This window comes from Dermochelys coriacea, chromosome 4 (genome assembly GCF_009764565.3).
Source record: "Dermochelys coriacea isolate rDerCor1 chromosome 4, rDerCor1.pri.v4, whole genome shotgun sequence".
NCBI classification, from domain to species: Eukaryota; Metazoa; Chordata; order Testudines; family Dermochelyidae; genus Dermochelys; species Dermochelys coriacea.
Window position 1 is genome coordinate 8251723 of NC_050071.1, and position 22997 is coordinate 8274719.

At 42.4% G+C, this 22997-nt stretch overlaps 1 protein-coding gene across 13 annotated transcripts in view; it reads right to left on the reverse strand.

Annotated features, from left to right (window-relative positions):
* Positions 1–22997, reverse strand: part of EPHA5 (EPH receptor A5) — a 400471-nt gene that overhangs the window by 95449 nt on the left and 282025 nt on the right. For all 13 annotated transcript variants that reach the window (XM_043513198.1, XM_043513202.1, XM_043513200.1 and 10 more), the window contains 6 exons: positions 16222–16289; positions 13747–13872; positions 11967–12152; positions 6194–6255; positions 3748–3957; positions 1125–1274 (listed from right to left, as the gene is read on the reverse strand). In XM_043513198.1, the coding sequence (XP_043369133.1) occupies positions 1125–1274; positions 3748–3957; positions 6194–6255; positions 11967–12152; positions 13747–13872; positions 16222–16289 (802 nt within the window). The remainder of the gene's footprint in view (positions 1–1124; positions 1275–3747; positions 3958–6193; positions 6256–11966; positions 12153–13746; positions 13873–16221; positions 16290–22997) is intronic.

Genomic DNA, 22997 nt, shown 5'->3' on the forward strand with positions numbered 1-22997 from the left:
GCAAAGAGTGTATGGACCCACTGTACTAGGCACTGTACCTACATAGGATAAGAGACCATCCTTATTTAGACTGCAAGCTCTTCAAAGCAGATAAGACAAAGAGTCGGAGGGGAAAGAGAGATGAAGTGTCATGCTCACGGTGAATGCAGAGGCAGGAAGAGAATCTAGGTTAAGAGCCCTATCCATTACACCACATCACCTCCCTTTCCCTCAAGGAAGCGAGTACTTACTAATATAGATGGATCTCGAAAATTAAGCTATACTTAGGTAACTTTGTTTTCAGTTTTTAATGAAAATTCCCCAGGTCTTACAAAAGATAGCAAGTTTTTACTGATTTTTCACCCAAATTTTGCACCATTCAAGTATATGGAAATATGGATTATGTTAAGAAAATCCAATACATGACATTAGGTAGATGTGTTTATGTTACTAATAAATTAGTCCAAGTGTCAATATGAACTGGCTGCCAAAGTAAGGCAAGGTAGTAGAAGATACATGTGCATACACATGCATATCTATATGTACTGTTCATTTACAGTTCATGAAATAAACCGCAGCTTACACTGCTTTTATTTCAAATACTCTTACTTTTATCTATTTGTTGCTTTTTTCCTCTCCTCCTGTCCCCCAATATTAACCTCAATATTTACCCAGAAAACTGTGAAGTTAGTTTTTTGTACTGATTTTTACTCATTTTTTAATTTTTATAATAAACACTGATAAATTCCCAGTAAATTTTAAATGAAATAAAAATGGAAAACAAAGAGCTTTAGCTATGGTTGACTGGATGAGTTTGTAAGTGTAGCTGAAATTATGTCATTTATCAAAATGCATCCTTTGGCAGACCTTCATCTTTAAACATAATACTGATGGACTCTGATAATAACCACAACAGTGGCACTACAGCAGTCTGTCAAGGGAGACGGTCTTTACTCCATGCAGATTTACTTCTCTTTGTGCAAAGCTTGTTTTGAGCTGCTGCATAAAAGGGCATTCAATAAAAGAAATTTCAGGGGGAAAGAAAATCATTTCACTGGGCTTTTTAAAAGCAACTGAAAGCACTGTGCCAGTTCTGTCTTGGATAGCAAGAGACTTGTCATACAATGGCTTTGGCAAGTACTTACATCTTGATTGGTCATCTCCCAGTAGGGTCTCTCTCCATAAGACACTACTTCCCACATCACTATCCCATAGCTCCAGACGTCGCTGGCCGAGGTGAATTTGCGGAAGGCGATGGCTTCTGGGGCTGTCCATCTGATCGGGATCTTCCCTCCCTTGTGTGAAAAACAAAAAAACAAAAGAAGGGGTGGGGAGAGAAAAACATTTCTTAGAGCATCAAGGGAGATTTTTCTTGTTCCTGAATGATGCTGGAAAGAGATGTAGAATTTTAAAGTAAATCTGTTTGACAGCATGAGGCCCCTCTCCATATCATCTCAGCCCATAAGCATTTGTAGCTGACTACTAATTGGCTGACCTGACGAGTTGTTGTTTAAATTCCATTTCAAAGCTGGAACACGTTTAGCATCCACATCTCTGTTATGTTGCGCTGGTTGGTAGGGGGAAAAGCCAAGCATTCAAGCAATCAATACAGTAAACTTTCAAGAGTCTCTGACAGCAAATGGGGAAGGAACAAACGCCTTAAAAGCTCTAGGTGACTCTGGTGTAATGTGAACCTCATGCAAATTACAGGGCAGGAGGCTGGATTTTATTCTACAGATCTTTGACCCCAATCCTGCAGTTAGATCCAGGTAGGTGGGCCACTGAAATCAACAAGGTTCCACATGAATGCAAGGTCAGCCTGTGCAAACTTGATTGCAAGATAGAGGCCTACACAAGAGATGGGGAGACCAATGAGTGACAAAAACAACAACGATTCCTTCTCTCTTTGATTGTTACTGATTTTTTTGTAATATTTCTTGCATAAGTAACATCTCCCTGCATATATCTAGGGATTTCAGATTTAGGGTTTTCTCCCTGCTTTCTAATTTTTCGATGTTTAACTTTATGCAAATTATAATACTTTAATCATAATAATATAAATCATCCCTAAAATTTTCAGGATTAAAAAGAGGATTTTAGTCAGGGTTTAAAGAATTGTTTTCCTTGAATTCTCTCAAAATATGCCCCCCTTTGAAGGCCCTTGCTCCCAGGAACTAGCTACCTGCAAGGCTGAGGGATATTCAGGGAACCCCTCCAAACAATTTTTACCTCTGCAAAAACACTAAAATTTGGGCTATATTTTTAGAAAACCTTATTCTCACGAGTTTTCTTCAGTGAAGCATTATTGGTACAAACCATAAGCCAGTGGGGGGCCAGATTCTTGGTGAGCAACACTCAGCATATCGTATCTGTTTATCCCAGATGAAGATCTGGCCCAAGAAACCCTTATATGCCTCAATAGGTTCTGATCCTCCAATGTACGGGTAGACTCCAGTTGCCAACTCCTGAAACATTTTTCCAGGTTGAAATCTCCAGATAAGGTGGTGGCTCTGAGTTACTGAAGGATTCTGAGCACAGATGGTGAATGTATGTTCCATACAAAATGATACTTTAATCATATGTGTAAAAAAAAGTACATGTACATGTTTGTAAATATGAGCTGAAGCTATGATAAGAGGATTTCATCCAACTATCACTATTACAAAAGGTCTCATTCTCACAATGTTTCCAGTACATTTTCAATACTGATTGTGTATATTAATATATGATGAATAAGTCTCCCTGTATCAGAGCTTATGGAAGCCCTAGCCTGTTTGCATGACTCTCTGTAGGATTTCTTTTGGTGGTCTGCAAGGGTCTGTTCTTGATTTTTGTTGCCTGGGTTCAAGTTGCCTGCCTCTAACAAGTTCTGTTTCAATGAGCAATTCTAGTCTGGACCTCCTGAAACGTGGGATATGCAGCACTCTTAGCCTGTCAATCACATGGCTTGGCCACCTGCCTCTTGTGCGTAGGACCTGCCCATGTTTTAACCACAGAATCCCAACTTGGATTTTTACTCTGGAGAAAGGAGTAATATGGATGGGCTGCGTTCACACCCTTTTTCACTCCCTTTTGGCTCTGTATCACTTCCCTTTTCAGGTCAGACTATATTCCAACTATATTCAACAGGCAAGGGCCAAAAAGGAGCTTAATTTTAGGCTTCTAAGTCCATATTTAGGTATCTCAATAAGCAGCCTGATATTTCACAAGTGTTGACCATCCAGCAGTCCACCCTGAAGACCATAGGAACAACCGCGGTGCTGGGTACTTTTAAAAATCAGGCAGTAAACTTAGTTGCCAAAATAGGGATTTAAGAGCCTAGTGTTAGACTTCTATTTTGAAAAAAAAATCTCAGCTGCATTACCTCATTTCTCACATTGATGCAAAGTTATGCCACCGCCAGCTACGGGGTGCATTTTCTGTTACAAAATAGAAAAAGTCAACTGAAGTCTGCCCAGGATTGAGCCGTCAGACAGACTCTCTCCACATCCACCCTCTTCTGTGTGCAGCTTTGTTTTTTTGACAACATAGAGCCCCATTTTCAAAAGAGCTCGGCACCCAATAGCTTCTGCTTAGGCCCCTACATATACTGCCAGATTTCAAAAGAGCTCAGGGCCAATGTAGGCACCTAAGCAAAATGACAACTGATAGACACTGAGCCCTTTTCAAAATCTGGCTCCAACTGTGAGCGTGAGCACTTTTGAAAATGCCATTTGGCCATCTCCATCATTTCCTTTAGTTCAATGGTCCAGTATCCCCAGAACCTACCCTTGTTGTGTATGCTGCTTCAGGATCATCTTCTAGGACTCTGGACAGCCCAAAGTCAGACACTTTGCACACTAAATTGCTGTTGATGAGGATGTTTCTGGCAGCAAGGTCTCTATGTACGTAACCCATGTCTGATAGGTACTTCATCCCTGATGCAATTCCTCTCAGCATCCCAACCAGCTGAATGACAGTGAACTGCCCGTCGTTCTTCTGCAAAGATAAGGGGGGATTTCAATCATAGTGCACAGTGTTCTTCGCACCCTGAGTTACACACATGCGCAAATAACAGAGTCAGGGGCAAGTCTAATGCAAAGGCAAATAGGGGAATTCATAATTAATGACCATGATGCTCTGGCTCAGAGGCTCTTGAAGGTGTCATTGTTTGGAATAGTGATCTCTAGAGACTAAGCTGAGACAACAGACCTCTTAACTCATGATTAGGGAATTACCTAATGAACCACTTATAGCGTACACACATATGTATGTAGACGTAAGCAGGGTCAGAATGAATTCTCCCCTGACACCTCACTAGGAGGGGAGAGACTTCAGGAGCAACTGTATTTCCACGAACACACCTACTCTGCTTAGATATCCAGCAGACAGCTGTGTTGCTCAAAGTAATTAACTTTGGCTGGTGTTGGGTAACAAATCACTTTACTGCTGAATGCAGGGGTAATGAAATGCTGTTATCAGAGGTGCTGTCATTACTGTATGAATAAAGGGGAGCAGAACTGTGCTTCGCCTGTCCCAAATGAGGGGACTACCCTTAGCTGAAAAGACCTCGTTAAGCCAGGGGCTCAAATGCCAGACCCCTGTGAAAGTAAGTGGGATGGGGACAGGTGTCCCAGCCAGGAGATGTGGACTCTCCCTAAGGGTTTAACCTGTTCCTCCCCACTGTTCAAAGAAAGGGCTAAATAGGCTTCAATAGGAGCAATTTGTTATTTTAAATGCTCAATCAGAGCTGAAATCATTTGTGGTAGGACTGTGTGTCTGCCCAGCATGCTAAGAGCTGAAAATCATGAAGATCTTGTCTACACTGGCACTTTACAGCGCTGCAACTGTCTCGGTGAGGAGTATGAAAAAACACCCCCCTGAGCACTGCAAGTTTCAGTGCTGTAACGTGCCAGTGTAGACAGTGCATGATCGCCAGGAGTCTCACTCCCAGTGCTGGTATCTATGCCCCTCATGGAGGTGTTTTTTTATAGTGCTGGGAGAGCTCTCCCAGCACTGTGCCATGACTACAGAAGCCACGCTAAAGCACTGCCACGGCCAGCACTTAACGTTAGTGAAGACATGTCCTAAGAGATTAACCTGCAGAGTTCACAGTAGAGAGGCAGGTAGCAACAGAAGTTGACTGACTGACGGGCGGGCAGCAGGAGCAGCCGGCAGGAGCAGCCCATGAGAGCGGTGAGCAGGTTGCTGGCATGGTGGCCAGTGGAGTGAGTGGCTGGCAGGGCAGCCAGTGGAATGAGCAGTGACAGGGTTGCCCGCGGAATGAGTGGCTGACAAGGCAGCCAGGCAGAGCAAGTGCTCCGATGGCGGAGCAAGCAAGGTGCCTTCTTCGCCGGGTGGGAGGTGAACTCATACAGATGCACCTCTGAACCCTGAGTCCTCACTGACCAAGGACAACCACTGTGAATGGAGTCTGGTGAGGGTGCAGAGATGGGCATGGTAAAGGGACTTTTGGTTGTAGAACTCAAGAACATGAGGCGGAAGGCACTGCCCCATGCACTCTGGGGCGGGTGTCCTGCTCACAGTTATATGTTTATGAATCCTGCTTGTGGCATTTTCCCTAATTAATGTTGGGTGACTTCTCTCCTTTCATTGAAAGCTTCTTTTCTACACACACAGACTCTGTGCTTGCGAGTGTGGAAATATTGCTTCTCAGAGGCACCCAGGGGTGCTGTGTAATTTTACCAGGTCACTCGGTGGGGGCTCGAGCAGGTTCTGTGTTGTATGGTTGAAAAGGAGCCCCTAGATATTGAACCGGCCCTGCTTGCTGCTGGTTCCACCTGGCAGAAGGGTTACATATGTAATAACCCCATGGATAACTATCCTTCCGAGTCAAGGTTGTAAACAACACCGGTCACATGCAACAGCCTCCGTGTGTCCTGCCCACGTGATCTAATCCTCACTACTGACAAAGTGCCATCAAAACACATGTAAATCTTTACTCCACAGGGTCATTTGGAGATTTGGTGCCAAACTGCAGTTGTGTAAAGGAAGGCATGAAAACCAGTGCTTTTCGATGCAGCGCTCCTCACAGAAAGGAAAAGAATGCTTTGTATTTTATTTATTATTTTATGTATTTATATTGTGGTAGATGGAGCTAGGACTTGGGGAGCTGTAACTCCACCAGAACTTTATAGTATTTCCCGGGGGAATGACCTTTACAGGAGACTCCACTGTCCTCCAAGAAAAAACATCTGAGTATTTTGAATCTTACCTTTAAAAATGTGTCAAGAGAGCCATTCTCCATGTACTCTGTCACTATCATTACTGGCTTACCTGAAAAAAGGAAGATCGCAAGTTTATTAGCTGCAATTCATCTAAAAGAAAACCCCCAGAGTTTGTCCAGTCTGGTTCGTAATGTGCACACACCGCCATGTTGAACCCATCTGTCAGTCACAAATGTGTACAGGTACACAATGAGAGACAGTCCCTGTCCCAAAGAGCTTCCAGTCTAAATAGGCAAGATTTGCAATGGGTGGGGTAAAGGAAATATTGTTATCTTCATATTAGAGATGGGGAACTGAGTCACAGGGAGGTTAGGTGATAAGGCCATACAGGGATTCAGGAGAAGGGCCAGAAATATAACCAGATCATGCGTCCAACCCAGGGCCTTAACCACCAACTTCGTCTTTTCTCCTTGGGTGAGCTGAAAGCCCATGAAACATGCTGTGCCCAAAGGAACCCAGGTTCCATTGCACCAGATGAAGCTTCCCAACCACTGTGGGGAGCTAAGTAGATGGAGGAGGAGAAGGAAGCAGAGTGGCCATTCTTGCGGATGTTGAACTGTATGAGGTAATGAAGAACCTGTGCAAAGACCTACCAAAACTGGCACAAAAGGGAGGAAGTAGAACTTCCAATCACAACCCCCAAACCCTCTTCAAGCTCCAAAACAGGGCTGTGCAAAGGAATGTCATCACACACACGGATGCGAAAATGTACTACGTAAGGTCTAAACGACGTGACCTCTTGTACAAACGGGCGATATTCATTCCAGGTATAATTCCAGTGATGCTGGTGGGACAAATTTGGCCCGATGATTTGTGCTTCATCATGAGTATTGTGAGTTCAGAGAGCTGAGTGCTATGGTCCAGCTCTTTTGCCCAGGTGGAACAGTGAGCCGGGTGAAAGCAGTAATCATTGGGAAAAACATGACTGGTGAGTATGTGGAATTCCCGTTGCTTTTTTTCAGATAGTTTTTTTTTTATTTTTAGCCTATGGAACTCATTGCCACAGGATGTTTTTGATGCCAGGAACTTAGTAGGATTCAAAGAAGGATTAGATACTTCTATGGATAACAACACTATCCAGAGTTAAAATAGCAACCACATTTTAAAAAAAACTTTGGAAGGGAAGACCCTACGCTTTAGGGTTTAAACCAATCCCTAACTAGTGGAGGCAGATCATCATAACTGCCTGCTAAGGGTTTTTTGTTTGCTTGTTTGTTTTTTGCACCTTCCTCTGAAGTACCAGGTGCTGCCCACCATTAAAGACAAAATACTGAAGTAGATGGACCATGTGCATTAGACTATAGGATGGACAAGCTGACTTAGTACACCAGGTTCTATATTCAAAAAGAAGTGCACCCAATTACACCCAGGAACCCTGCTGGAGTTGCAATTAGAGCCAGAATTTGGCTGTGGATATTAAGTTACTGAATACAGTAACAGAAAAAGGAAGGATTTTCTCCAGATATGTGTACTGAAAAGATGGCCTAATTCAGGGAATAAGAAAAAAGGTGATCCAAACAAAAGTTCAAAAAAGACTGTGGCCTCCAACAGTTGGTAGGATTAAGAATGTTTTTCAACTCCATTTGATTAATTTTCCTGCCCGAGTCATTTTAATTGTAATTATATATAGTTTTTGCTCAGTTTTTATATCTAATTTCTCGCTAGCTTGCCACAACAACATAGCAATAATTAGTGTGGCTTGCTCCAGGCCTTGTAAATCCAATGAAATCTTATAAAAAACATGTACATAATTTTTTATTTAAATCAATTTCCATTAACTAGCATGAAGCACAGACAAAAGGGAAACTATCAATTATTTCTAAACTGCATTAAAATGACTCGCGTAGAAATGATCAGCTAAAGCTGCTGCATGTCATAACATGATTATAAAGGTAACTGCTCTTAAAATAATTTCCTATTTTGCTGTTTAAGTTGATCTTAATCTTTGTACATTCTTGTCATGTTAATTGTTTGACTAATTTATGTTTAATAATCTACGTAAATAAACATAATTGTGTATTCATCAATCAAAACACTGAGTGCCGTGCAGATACGACCCTGGAGCATTGTGGGTTTGCATTTCTTTAATTTCTTAATGAGCATTGGAGTTACCCCCTTGTATGAGTTAAAGACTTGGCAGCTGTATTATTATTCATATTACTGTGGCAGCTCAGAGATCTACACGAGATCATGGCCCTGTACAAACATAGTCTCTGCCACAAAAGATGACTGGATGATCAGTGGCAAATCTAGGAACAGAACTCAGCTATTTTAATCGCATTTTAGTACCTGAGCCATCAACCCCTTGCCGCTGCTGCTCCCTCAACAGTGGTGTCACTATTGCCATTATAACCACATTTGGTGTTTGTCTTCTGTCAATCTTAGGTTCTTCAGGAAGGAGGGTGTGTATTGTAATTTCCATGTGCAAGAGGGGGAATCTGAGGTATCGATAGGGGAAGTGGCTTGCCCAACATCACAAAGGAAGTCTGTGATGGAACTTGGAACAGAGCTCTGTGCCTTCCTATTCACTGGCTCCGTTTGGCTTCCCCAAGTCAAAGTTCTCTACAAAGCCCTAAGACTGTTTGCAGGGAGAAACTCTGACCTGGCAGGTCTGCCTTCCCTGAAGTAGAACGATAAATGATTACCTTTCAGTGAGTACTCTAACCACTGGTCTATAGCGCGATCCTCAATTGTTCTCTGGCCCAATTAATATTACATTAAAGTGGGATGGCTTGAACAAGAGAGATTGAGGGAGTCCCATATCATAATATCCCACAGGCAGAGCACTCACCTCAGAGAGAGGATATTTCTGTTCAAGTCCCTTCTCCTCATCAGGTAGAGTGGGGAATTGAAATGGGTCCACTACATCCCAGGTATGTACCCTAACCACTGGGCTAAGGGTTATGAGGGAAGCTCTACAATGCCTAAGTCCCTGTGTAGATCTGAGCCTGTTCTCCTTTAAATCAATACCACTGGTGACACAGCAGCATTTGCTGGAAACAACTGTAAGAAACTTAACCGGATTTCTGCACTGCTCTCTTACTTCTTCTGTAGGAGTGCGGCAACTTTTTTTACCCAGAAGAGTGTAGGTTGCCCTTTCCTCCCATTCAAAGAAGAGCTGGCAGAGCACAGCACCCTATTGAGGAAGTACTCAGCACCTTGCGGGACCAGGGCGGGGGTTTCTTTCTTCCAGAAAAGTTAAGGGTTGCTCAGGGCTTGGTATATTCCCATTCTGCTATTCTTTGAAAGGTTGTTGGTTTTTAATGTGAAAAAGTCAGTCTTTTAAATAAAAAGAGCCTGTGAAATTCCCCAAAGCCCTTCTGTCCGTGTGTGTGTGCATTATACCAAGATGTCTCTGTGCATCATAAATGAGTAATTGAAGGTAAAAGACAGGCTCTTCAGTCATCGGTCATAAAATCTCTGCAGACACCACTGCACTTATGGTGTGTGCTGTTAAAGGACAGATCATAAGGGACTGTAAAGTTGGGTCCCTTATCTCTGACACTAACAGCTCAATCTTACACCACCCTTAGGAGTACTACTTCACGCTCCCAACTTCAGTCTCAATCAGAAGACTTCCTAGCACTTATGTTTCATTATCAGTCTGCTGCAAATTGAGAGTAACTGAGAATAAATTAGCATCATACCAGGCAGCATGAAACTAAAGTTACAAACAGAGTGAGATTCAGCAAGTGCCGGCTTTCCTGATCAACTGGCCTGATTCTTATTTGCACTTATTTGCACTCCGTTCGGGCAGTAGGAAGGGGACTTGAAGTGGGCGTGAATGTCATTTACACAGACGTCAAGCATACACTGGTAGATCAGTGAAAAAAGGGGCATGAATGTAGCTCAGGACCTGATCAGCTTTGTGAAGCAAACATGTCTGTTTGTGGCACCGAGAGATGAAGTGAGAAGCCTGTGGCAAAGTAGGGAATTGAACCCAAGTCTCTTAACCAATGTAACATCCTTCAGAGAATTTTTACTGATGAGAAACTGAGGCTCAGAGAAACGAAGTGACTTATGCAAGGTGACACAGAAAGCCTTGATGGAACACAGAATGAAATGCAGTCCCAGGCTAACACCCTAACCATTCCTCTGGCCTCCCTTGCATTTGCACAGGGTAAAATGTCACTCCATTGATTTAGCTAGGCACCTATGGGATTCATGGCCACAAACCTCTCACTGACTTCCAATAAGGCTTGGGCTCCTAAATCCCTTAGGCATGTCTGAAAAATCTCACCATATTTATTATCCAGAATTCATTCTATTTTTCAGATGACTGTGTGCTAATTATGTAAACAATCCAGGACTTCATTGGTGTTTGTTGTTTATATTTAAAGATTTGGTTTTCTTTAAAAACGGAGTTTTAGCCTGATAAAGATCTGACCCAAGAAAGGGCTCAGTGGCTACAAGTTTGGATGGACTATTGAAAGTGAAGGTAAAAATGGTTTTACATTACTTACATTTAGATTACATTTTGATTTTGAATTTAAATTAATTATTTTCCCTCCAGCCCTTGAAAATGTTGGGGTTTGGGAACCGAACAGACTTTATATATTAAATGTCAACTAAAGTGAACAAACAGGCTTACACCAAGAGTGAGTATGAAGTTACCAAGGGAAAGGGGACTTGGAATGTAAAAAGCAACAGCTGATCCAGAATTTCATTAGATTATTCAGAGCTACTTCTTTCAGGATCCTCCCTCTTCTTAAAGAAACAGACTGTTAACCTAAGGCAGGGCAACTCTAGTTCTTTTAGTTTGAAGTTTGATTACAGGTGAGCAAAGGGCACTGAATTAAAAACTATGCCTGTAAAATATTCCACTCTCTCCTGAATAGTTGCAGGAATAGTGGCAAGGACAAGGCAAATCCAGAAAGGACCTTAGCTAAGGTCTTACTACAAGTAGAGTCAGTTCACAATGGACCAGAAGCCCAAGAGACTCAGTGGTTGAAGTGCAATACCTGTGGAGCTAGCTTGAGTAACAACAGCATTGAAGCCAGGTCGTAGCACAGATTGTACAAGTCTACCTGGGACCCTGGGTATGTATTCGAGTGACCAGCCTGCTGCTCATGCTGCCACAGCTCCAGTGCTACGGTTCTGATTATAATGTAGACATGCCATTAGTATAGGTTATTCATAGTCCTACCCTGTTCAGATGTGCTTCTGCCCCACTCCCCTGCCACCAGAGCTCCTACTGGCATCTTTTATCCCCAGGAAAGGGGCCACACAGTGCAACGAAAATAAGTTTACTCACAGCATTGCAGGCTGGGAACTTGCTGCATTATTTACCTGCATCACAACAGAGTGGGAGGAAGGAAGGGAAAGGCGGAGCATGGAACCATCCCTTCGTGTTATGGGTAACCCGGCCAATACAATCGTGGTAACTTTACTGTAATACAACAAATTAGAAGACCTGGGTTCTTTTCCCAGCTCTGGTCACAAACTGGCTGGATGACTTTGGGCAAGTCACTTCACCTCCTTATGCTTTTGTCTTGTCTAAATAGCTTGAAAACTTTTCAGGATAGGGAGTACCTCTCATCATGTGTGTACAGTACCTAACAGAATGGGGCACACTGTGAATTTTTTAGTTTGTAGTTTTAGTAACTACAATGTTCCTTCCTGGCTGTTTTTGTGAGAGATGACAAGTTTGGCGACCTTTATTTTAAAGTTGAACAAGTTCTCCTGACTCCCAGGGATTATAGCTAATATTGACCTATCTGCTTCATCAATGAGCGGAAGTTTACAGCAGTGGGTACATACTTTTTGTGACAACACCTTCCAAGTGAATGATGTTGGGATGGTCAAACTGTCCCATGATGCTTGCTTCCCCCAGGAAATCTCGTCTTTGTTTTTCAGTGTAGCCCACTTTGAGGGTTTTTATGGCCACTGGAAACTCGCGTTTTCCAGGCAGTTTCAGACGCCCACTACAAACTTCCCCAAATTCACCTGAAGAGAACAAAGTAAATAATTACTGTATGTCTGAAAAGCACCTTGCACGCTTATGGACATTTCAGTATATTAGTAACAATAAATGATGGTTAATGATAAACAAGGATGACATACAAGGGACAACTACAATTATCTAGTCTGACCTCCTGTGTAACACAAGCCATAGAATTTCATGCACTAGAGATTGTTATAGAGGCCAGAAACTTGTGGCTGAACAAGAGTATATCTTTTAGAAGGACACCCAGCCTCATTTTACAGACTCCAAGTGATGGAGAATCTACCATATTCCTAGGTAAGTTGTTCCAATGGTTAACGACCCGCACACTTTAAAAGCTGCCTTATTGCCAAATTGAATTTTCCTAACTTCAACTTCCAGCCATCGGATCAGGTTATCCTTTTGTCTGTTAGATTAAAGAACCCTCTAGTATGAGACATCACTGGAATAAATTGCCTAGGGATGTTGTGGAATCTCCATCATTGAAGATTTTTAAGAGCAAGTTAGACAAACACCTGTCAGGGATGGTCTAGATAATACTTAGTCCTGCCAGGAATGCAGGGGACTGGACTAAATGACCTCTCAAAGTCCCTTCCAGTCCTATGATTCTATGATCTATGATCTTCCTATGTAGGTAATGATAGACCATGATCAAGTCACCTCTGAACCCTGTCTCTGGTAAGTTCAATAGACAGAGCTCCTTTAGTCTTCATTGTAAGATGTGTGACAAGGCAGTTGAGGTCAGGTAATATCTTTTAATGGACCAACTTCTGTTGGTGGAAAGTATAGCTTTAGTGCTACACTGAGCTCTTCAGGTCTGGGGAAGGAAATCAGAATGTCTCAGCTAAATACAATGTGGAATAGATTGTTATGCATAAGGGGTAACATGTTGTAGGTGGTCACCTGAAAGGAAGTGGACAATTGAGGGTTAGATTGTTATACATAAAAGGTTTGAAGTGGGCAGTTAAGGGTAGCGGGTAGTCTGGTGTGCTACAAATTGTCATGAGACATAAAACCAGTGTCCTTGTTAAGTCCGTTGTCTATGGTGTCTAGCAGAGTTATGAAATTAAGTTCCCAGGACTGTCTTTTTGAGATGTTGTGCAGGTTTCCTTTGAAGATTGTGTATTGAAATATAAGATATGGAGCTTTGTGAAAAGTGTTTGCCCACGGGTGACAGGGCGTCTTTGTCTTTTCAATCACTATTTGCTCTCAGATGAACTCACATAAAAAATGATAGGAAAAACCCCCAAACCACCTCACCTATCTTGTCTCTCTCATATCCTGGGATCAATATGCCTACAGCAATGTGGCAGACAACATTGGAAGGTGTGTTTCCTGCACCACAATTCGTTCTCAAAGTTCTTCTCTGAACCCGTTCCCATTTTTCAACAATCTTTTTAAAGCATGGACCCCAGAACTGGACATGGTATTCCAGTAGTGGTCTCACACGTACCGTATACTAAGGTAACCACTCACAATGGGCATACACAATACAAATATTTGACCGGCCTGTTCTGTGATTTTGAACAGCAATGCGATAAGCTCCTCCAGGATGTTAATGGCAGTTAGAAGATGGTCATTAAACATAGCTCATACCGGCTCCGATAACTCTTTCAATTGTTATGCATGAAGCTTCAATTTCCTTGGCAAATTCATGGACGGCTTGATTGGGGTCTTCATAGGTATGTGGGTCAATATAAGTCCTTACTCCTGGCAATTTAACTGTAAACATAAATTAAAATGTAAATGGCACAACTAGAGATGGGTGAGGATAACACTAAGTTTGTCTCTTGTGCTGACTTTACTCACACTGGAGAAAACTGTCAAAGAAAACCAATTTTCATGCAAAAATGAATAACTGAACACTTTTTTAATACTTTGTATCTTGAAATGCAAGGCAGGTAAGCACTACTGGAAAAATGTTACATTGCATTATTTAAGAAGAATATGGTACACATAACTTTCCTTATTACATTCAAAACCATGGGGTGTTGTTCAGCTAAAATGATATACAGGCTTATAGGCTATATAAGTGCTGGCTGGAGACAGTGGCTAGAGTGTTAGAATTGGGTTAGTAGATCTGGGTTCAGTCCCCTGCACCACCACAGACCCCCTGTGTGACTTGGGCCAATCATTTAGGGACAGATTTTTAAAGAGACAAGGTGGGTGAGGTAATGTCTTTTATTGGACCAACTTCTGTTGGTGAGAGAGACAAGCTTTCAAGGTTACACAGAGCGATTCGGGCTTTCTCCCACCCCTGAAGGAGAGCTCTGTGTGAGCTCGAAAACTTGTCTCTCTCACCAACAGAAGTTTGTCCAATAAAAGATATTATCTCACCCTCCTTGTCTTGCTAATATCCTGGGACCAACACGGCTACAGCAACACTGCATATAACAGATTTTTGAAGGTATTTAGGCCCTGCTGTGCTCTGTGTTGCAAAATCTAACTGATTTAGGAGCCTAACTCTCATTTTCAAAAGGGGTTTAGACCTTCAGGAGCCAACATCCCAGAGATAGTCTATGGCATTTAGACTTCTACATGCTTAAATCATTTTTGAAAAATGAGATGTAGGTTTCTAAATCCATTAGGCATTGCAATGTTGAGTACAGCAATGCTTAATTACCTTTACAAAACTGGATCTTATTCTCAGATCTCCATCTATAAAACTTGAAAATATTGCCCCACCTCACAGGTATTTTATGACATTAAAACTCTGACCATAGCGAGAAGACAGCCTAGGTGGACAACCCAGCCAGGCAAAAGGTGGACTGAATGTGAAAGGCCAGAAGGGAAGAAATATGAAGGATCAGATTTTCAAAAGAGCTCAGTTCCCATTTAGACACATGGGGGGAGACTTCTTCCCCTGAGTGATTTGAGCTCCTAATCTTTGAAAATCTCCTCTCTAATTGAGAACAACAGGAGTTGCTGAGTCCATTTGAAAATCTGGCCCAAAGAAACCATCACCCTCAGGCTGTGGAGCTGCAATGAATTATACCTATCACCTAATCAACTACATTAGTTCAAATAGTGTTATCATGAATTAGAAACTGCCCAGATCACATGTTTGCAATACAACACACCTTCAGGGTTACACTCCTATGTAATAATAATAATAATAATAATAATAATAATAAAGAAAATCAATAATAGTTTTTTTCCATGGGACTCAGGAGTGGGAAGGTACTTTCACAAGAATTGTTATTATTATTATTTGAGAAGCATTAAAGCTACTGGCAGAGTAACTACTCATCAGTTTGAGTAAGAGGTTCACAATGCAGTCCTTGAATTGATTGGCTTCCTGCTGCCTATGTTAAATAGCAGTGATAGAGATTTGAATATACTCTAGCTCGGACAAGGTAAAAATGCTTTAGATAAGTAACACCTACCTCTTTTCATCTCTAGATCCCACAGCACTTCACAAAAGTTTTGTAAAATCTGACCCTAGATTTATAGAAGGGCTATAGTAGTACTTCACATATTCAAGTCTACCTACAATTGTTAACTAATTAATTCTCACAACACCCTAGTGCAGAAGGAGAAGTATTATACAGCTGGGAAACTAGGCCAGAGAGCTGAGGTGGGCTACGTCCACATTGTTAGCAAAGAGAAAAATCTTCACGTTCCACACCTTGTGCTCATTCCTCCAAACTACAAAAGTGTCTGGTGGCAATGGATTAACCAAGCAAGATTAAAAATTGTGTGTGTCATGTAGTAGAGGACTGAGGAAAGCAATAAAATTGTTGAAATATTACTGACTAAAAAGGGAAGTTATAATTAAATCACTCATTTGGGCCTCAATCCTGCAAAGATTTATGCATATGCTTAACTTCACACACATGAGTACTCCCACTGAAGTCAATTGGACTATTTTATGCATAAAGTTAGCCATGTTCTTAAGTCTTTGCAGGATTGGGGCCTTATTGCATAACTGAATCAACTGATTCTACTGGATACCAACTGACCATTTGCTGAAAAAAATCTCGATTGTTATTCATTATTCTTAGTACCATGCAAAGCCAGAAATAGGAGCTGAGTCACAAATGCATATATGTATTTTAAGTCTTCACTTACTATGGCCATTATGAAAGTGCATCTTTTCTTCTTCTGGATCTTGTTTAGCTTTGCTGTATCCACAGCGCCTGGAACAGAATAAGCTTCGATCAATCAGATATCCGAAACCATTTCATTAAGTCAATCACATGAAGCACAAGAAACCAGAACAGATTCACAGGGAGCCAACATACCTATGTCTTGTTGCAGAATGCTATGCCAGTGTTATGTCATCAAAATATTCCCCTTTGTCTTTTATTTATTGAGAATGAGGTTTTTTGAATTTGTCAGAGGGACACTCCCTTGCACTTAGCAGCAGTAGATCTCAAAATGCTTTACAAAGGAGAGCTACATCACTATCCCCATTTCACAGATGGGGAAACTGAGGCACGGAATAGTGTAATGATTTGCCCAGGGTCACCGAGCAGGCCAGTGCCAGAGCCAGGAATAGAATGTTATTCTCCTGAGTCCCAACATTGTGCACTAGCCACTAGGCCACAGTGCCTCCATCTATAAGGCCCACTGACTTTCAATTGGAAGTGTGCCCCTAAATCCTTAGGGTTTTTTTTAAATCCCAGCTGAAAATATTGTTAATTTTTGCTATTATTAAAAAGAAAGGGATAAGGAGGAACAGGAAAGACAATTGGCAGGAATGTGATAAAACACAACTGTTACGGTTAGCATTTATACAGCACTTTTAGATCTCAGACCCTTTATAAGGGAGACCAGCTGCCGTTATCTCCATCTTACAGATAGGCCAAAAGGAGGGAGCATAAAGTGAATGGGACTTGTCCAGCGGACCCTCGCCACCTTCACAGATTGTTCATGCATTCCCAGAACTTAAGTGTGTTTTCTGGGCAGCTCCAGCCTTTATGCACAGGCACCATCACACACGTCTTCCCCTCTTGGCGTGTTCATCACCTGACCCACACGAATCCTGAGATTAGTGTTTGGATGCTTCTGCCTTGGCATGACCATCACTTGCTCGTGCTGCTCCCCCTCCCTCTCGCTGGAGTTAGCGCTCTGAGATGAGATGGATACTTAAGCTGCTGCCGTTATGAAGATGGACTCAATGGAATGCGACATGGGCACAAGGGTGGTGCATGGTGGATGACAGGATCAGGGCAGATATGTATTCTGAACATACAGTATCTAGATGGTACCAGAATTTTTCAAAGTCATCACCTATGAACCAAGGATCTTATCCATGTGGGTGGATCCTCCCTATAAAAATCTGCCTGTAAGGCAGAGCACAGGCTGCAGGAGGAAGGCAGGCTACATGTACATGGCCAGCATGCAGTTGTAGCACCTCTGGCAGGCACCCTGGGTCTCAAGCCCATGAAGGAGCCAAGCAAAAGCTTTACCCTCTGTACCACCGTACTGCAAGGTTTGATGAGGGAACCGCAGCTAGCACCCCACTGCCAGAGGCTCCACCCTCTGACTCAGCAGGGTCAGGTGACTAGCAGTGGATTGCTGATTGGACACCACCAGCTATAAAGCTTCCTGTTCCTTTCCCACCCCTTGTCTGAGCAATTAGTTGCTAGCCTGGTCTGCTGATGACGACCAGCCTGCTGAGACCAAGTTCCTGCCTGCTTGCCTGGTTCTCACTCCTATTTCCTTGCTCTCCAGTTGCTGACTCTGGCTTTGACCCTTGGTGTGACTTCGGGCTCCAGTTTAACCCTCAGGCATGGCTTCTGCCTCTGCCTCTAGCTGTGGCCTATGGCATTACTCCTGACCATGACCCTGACTCTACTTTAGGCTCTGACCTCTAGGTCAGATTGTCCATGTTCTGAACCCTGACAACCTCTGTAAATGGTTCTTAATAAACAGACAGTTTAGCTTTAGAAACATGGAGTCCTGCTATTATCCAGCACATGATACATGAAACATGGTGGCAGCAGTTAGTCTAGTGAGACCCACAGCGAGATGAACAAGCCAAGAAACCAGCACTCCGAGCAAAACAGCAGCTGTGCTCTCCATGTGGTGTCTCACAAAAGTCAATCTACATGGTTGCAAGGGTCCAACCACAGATCCAATGGCCACATCAGGGTCTAAGAGTATTGTAAGGAGGCTAGTGGGAAAGCACGTTACCCCCGGGAGGTTGGGAGGCAGGGAAAGGAAGGAAGGAGGCTGTGGAGCTCATGGAAACAAAAGGGAGGCAGAGAAGAGAAGATGAAAGAGAGGGTTGGGGGAAAGGGATGTTGAGATATTATGGTTGGAGTGAGCTGAGGGTGGTGGGGCTGGCAGGTGACAGGGGGAGTCTTCAGTAAGCAATGAAGCCCACAGAGCAGAGCACCACCATGGCAATGGTCAGGGAACTGTCACCAGCAGAGACCAACTAGCACTGAAATGAGAGGGTAATTTGGTAGCCAGGTGGGAGTCACTGTGACATGGAGTCCTGGGCAGCAGGGAGCTGCTTTTTCTGGTGCCTTGGCTCTGTTGCTGGTGGTTGCAGCATGAGGCACGTACCAGTGGCAAGGGCCTTTATAACCTTGCACTAGGAAGTGTATGGGGTAGGGTGGTTTTGGGGCAGCCCTGGCTACATTTGTCCAGGGCAGAAGTGACTAGTCTCTCTGATAGGGCCAGAAGCCTCTGCATTCCCTCCTGGGTCTGCTAATAATGGATATGGGCTAAGGCACTTTCCTGATGGTTGGTGGGTCTTTATAACCTGCCCTAGGCAGTATGCGGTAGGGAGATGTCTAGACCCAAGTCTGCAGTCTATCTACTGGTAAACAATATGCTGACATTGTTTTGGAAAGCACTGGGCATGCTGCACCGGCCTCATTAAAATATACACTCATCCTAAAATTATTTGTCCTCTTTTATAGGCGAATCAAAATTAACAATTTTCCTAAAGATCCACATATTGTCAGTTGTTTATTTTAACGTCCAATTATAAGCCACAGGGCACCATCGGGTATTCTCTGGCTAACTGGCTTAGTTGAGCTTCCGCAAGGAAATTATGGGAGTTTGACTTAGTCTCCAGCAGTTCCCTTGGGCTCCCCAAAGTATCCTAAAAGGCCCTTTGAAATTTCCTAGAATCAACTGCTTAGGGCTACTGTACCACGAGATGTGAGACAGTAGCGGTGTAGTACAGTAGTGTGGATGTGAGGCAAAACTGAAATGGTCCTTAGCTCAAAACAGCAAGGCGAATCTTGCTTTTGGGCTTACAATGGTGGCTGTCCACCTATTCAACCAGCAATTGTTCAGTTTTCTAGTGTAAACAAGCCTTCCATTTCAAAAGAAAGTTAATCAAATCCTGTATTTCTTGCATGTATCAAACTTCACCCAGTGGGTGAACGCCATACTTCAGTGGGAGTTTTGGGTTCACCAGATCCAGAACCGAGCTGGCTGGAAAATGTTGCGTATTTTCCCCACAGAAAATTTAAATTCCTTGTCAAAACTTGAAACACCCCCAAACTGAGTTTTGGTTGCTTGTAGGCAAACCAAAATATTTTCAGATGGAAACTACCAAAAAATGAAATATTGGTAGCGCAAAAAGTTTAATATTTTCACCTGAAAATTTCCCCAAAATGAAATATTTTTTTATTTTCTAATAAAATCTTTTCAGTTCTGTGGATTTCTGTTTTTGGATAAAAAAATTTCAAGGAAGGCAGCAATTTTCATGACACTTTTAGTTAATCAAAACCCCAATTGTCCATTAAAAAAAAGGGCTGTTTTCCAACTAGCTTTATTTTCAGCAAAAGCAAGTGTAAACCCTTCTCCTGTTTACCTTTTAAAGCAAACATGCTCGTTTCTCTGTCAGACTCAAATCTCTCATCTGAATCCTTCATTTGTAAGTACTCTTTCCTAATATTACCTTTCTCATTAAACGGGGCTCCTGAAAATGTAATTGTATGGAGATGCCTACTATAAAATTGGAAATAAAACCTTTAATCTCTCACACAGAGTGATCTAAGAATACATTGGTGCAAAGTGGTTAATATTTTACTAGCTAGGGTGATATTCAGAGAGTTATTTTTGGTTGTGGCCATCTCTGGCATTCTATAACATATGCAGCAGCATGTCACATTAACATACACAATCAGGCTCTGGAACCCCTGAAAGCACCATTAAAACAAGCCTCAACAAAATGCACCAAGTAAAACTGCAGCTGGTGTATGACAGGGTCTCAAATAAGGATTCGGCATTGCTAACAACCCATTGTAGGAAACCTGTCCATTACCTGTTATTGTCTGTATCTGTCACCAATACACAGTCTTAACCAATCCGATAAATAAGCAATAAAAACCCCATTCTTGGCTTAAATTGTACTTCTTCTCTTCTGGTATTTTAACAGTTTTTTTTTTTACAAGAAAGAGGCATAGTGTTCTTTCTTTATTTCTCCCACCTTTGTATTGAAATTATATTTGATCTATTCCATCCAAAAATATGTGATTTCAGGATAATCAGTCATGACATGCCTTTCAATATTGATGTTCTCCCACATATGTGTTGTTATTGACAAGTAAAAGTATCCAAATATTCTGTTTTAAAAGACATGGCGGGGGGGGGGGGGGGCTGACGGGAATGGTACCACGTTGTTGTATAATTTGATTTTCACATGTGCATTTATGTTTAATATTGATTGTAAAAGATGCAAAGCAAAGATGCCTGATGGACTTTCATCATTGTAATTTGATGGCAGCTGTAGATAATATAGATTGTATACATCTTTTCTATATCACATATTGTGAAGATATAAAGACATTGTTACCCCCTTCCTCTCCCACTGATCTGAAGAAATTGGACAAGACACTCAGTAAATCTGTAAAGCTCCTGGATCTCCACTGATTTACATCTGCTGAGGATCTGGATCTATTTCAGTATCTTGAAAGCAATGTCCCCCCTGCAATATTATGTCGGTAGGTCCCATCACACTGAAGAGCAAGACCTCAATCAGAGCTTGCAGTGTTTTTTAATAAAAGTATAAGAGGGGAAAAAAAGACATTTAGATTTTAAATATTCTTATGGCATCATGTCTGATATAAAACCTACTTCCACACTGGCAAGCAGCTCATAAAATATTTATTGGGCAGATTATAAAAGTGAGGTTGTAAAATGATCCTTATATGGGTTTATAACATAAAGTGGAATGGAGGAAAGATGAAGAATATGATTGGGAAAAGGTGGGACTGAAGCACTGAACGTTACCTAGCATAATGTAAGTCACTTCACAAGAGCAAAGACAGAGAGATTATCTCTCTCATTGGGATAACTTGTTTGTCGTCTGTAGTGTGTGTGTTTATGGTGTACTTGCTGCTTGACTGAAATATACTGTGTGGTCTGTTTGTTGGGGGACCATGTGCTGACTCTCTGTGTGCTGAGCCTAGCAGCCTGCTAGGCAAGGCTGAGAGCATCTTAATGAGCTTTGATCCCTAAGCCCTTTAGCACCCATCAACCCTAGGGCTACTCAGGAAGACCAGAGCTTTAAAAAGCCCGCTCCTAAGTGACCAGAGGAACTAGCGAACAGAAGCAGATAACAGGGGAATTTTGCAAAAGAGTTTAGAGGCGGGGGGGGGGGGGCTAGATACACTTAACATTCTTTAAACTTAAAGCCAAACACCCCCTGATAAAAACAAAACAAATGAACAAGCTGCAGGAGTAAACAGATAATGCACCAACAGAGGGGGGGCTATCCAGTTTATTGTACCCAATGCAGCATGCATGATTACCTGCTCTTTGGGCAGGTGGCATATGTGTGCATTTGGTGCAAGGAGCTCCTGGCCCTCAGAGACCGTGTACAGGCTTTGGAGGAGCTGAGGGAGACAGAGAGGTACATAGATGAGACTTTCCGGGACACACTAGAAAGGTCCCACCCCTAGTCTGACACACTCTGTGCTGTTGAGGAGGATGAAAGTCTCAGGAAAAAGAACATCCAACTGGAGAAGAGGGAAATTATTCCATAGTTGGGACCATCCTTCCAGATGATGTTGTGGTATCCTCTCATACTGAGGATACCCTTCAGGGGGAGGGAACTCCAGTTATTAGACAGGTTAAAAGACAGGTAATACTTATGAGGGATTTGATCATTAGAAACATAGATAACTGGGTTTGCAATGACCGGGAGAACTGCATGGTGACTTGCCTGCCTGGTGCGAATGTTGCAGATCTCTCAAGATATCTAGATAGACTTATGTGTAGTGCTGGGGAGGAGCCAGTGGTCATGGTACATGTAGGTACCAATAATATAGGGAAGGATGGGAGAGAGGTCCGGGAGGCCAAATTTAGGCAAGAAATTGAAGTCCATGGTTGCACTCTCTAAAAGCTTCCAGTTCCACACGCAGGATCAGTTAAACAGGCAGCACTGAGGGGTCTCAATGCGTGGATGAGACGATGGTGTAAGGGAGGAGGGGTTTAGATTTATTAGGAACTGGGGAAACTTTTGGGAGCCTATACAGGAAGGATGGGTTCCACCTAAATCAAAATGGAACCAGATTGCTGGCATTTAACATTAAAAAGGTCATAGAGCAGTTTTTTAAACTAAGGGCTGGGGGGAAACCAATAGGTGCAGAGGAGCAAGTGGTTCGGACAGAGACATCCCTTAGGGGAGGCTCTATTAATGAAAATTCTTTATGTCCTAGTAAGGAGGAGAGGATGGAAGATGCTAAAATACAGGTAGGATCTGATGAGAAACAGTCAAATGAAAAAAAAAAGTCCCATTCAATTACATCATGTAATGGCAGACAGCTAAAAAGTGACAAGGTTTTTAAGTGCTTATATACCAATGACAGAAGTCTAAATAATAAGATGGGTGATCTAGAGTGCCTTGTATTAAATGAGGATATTGATATAAT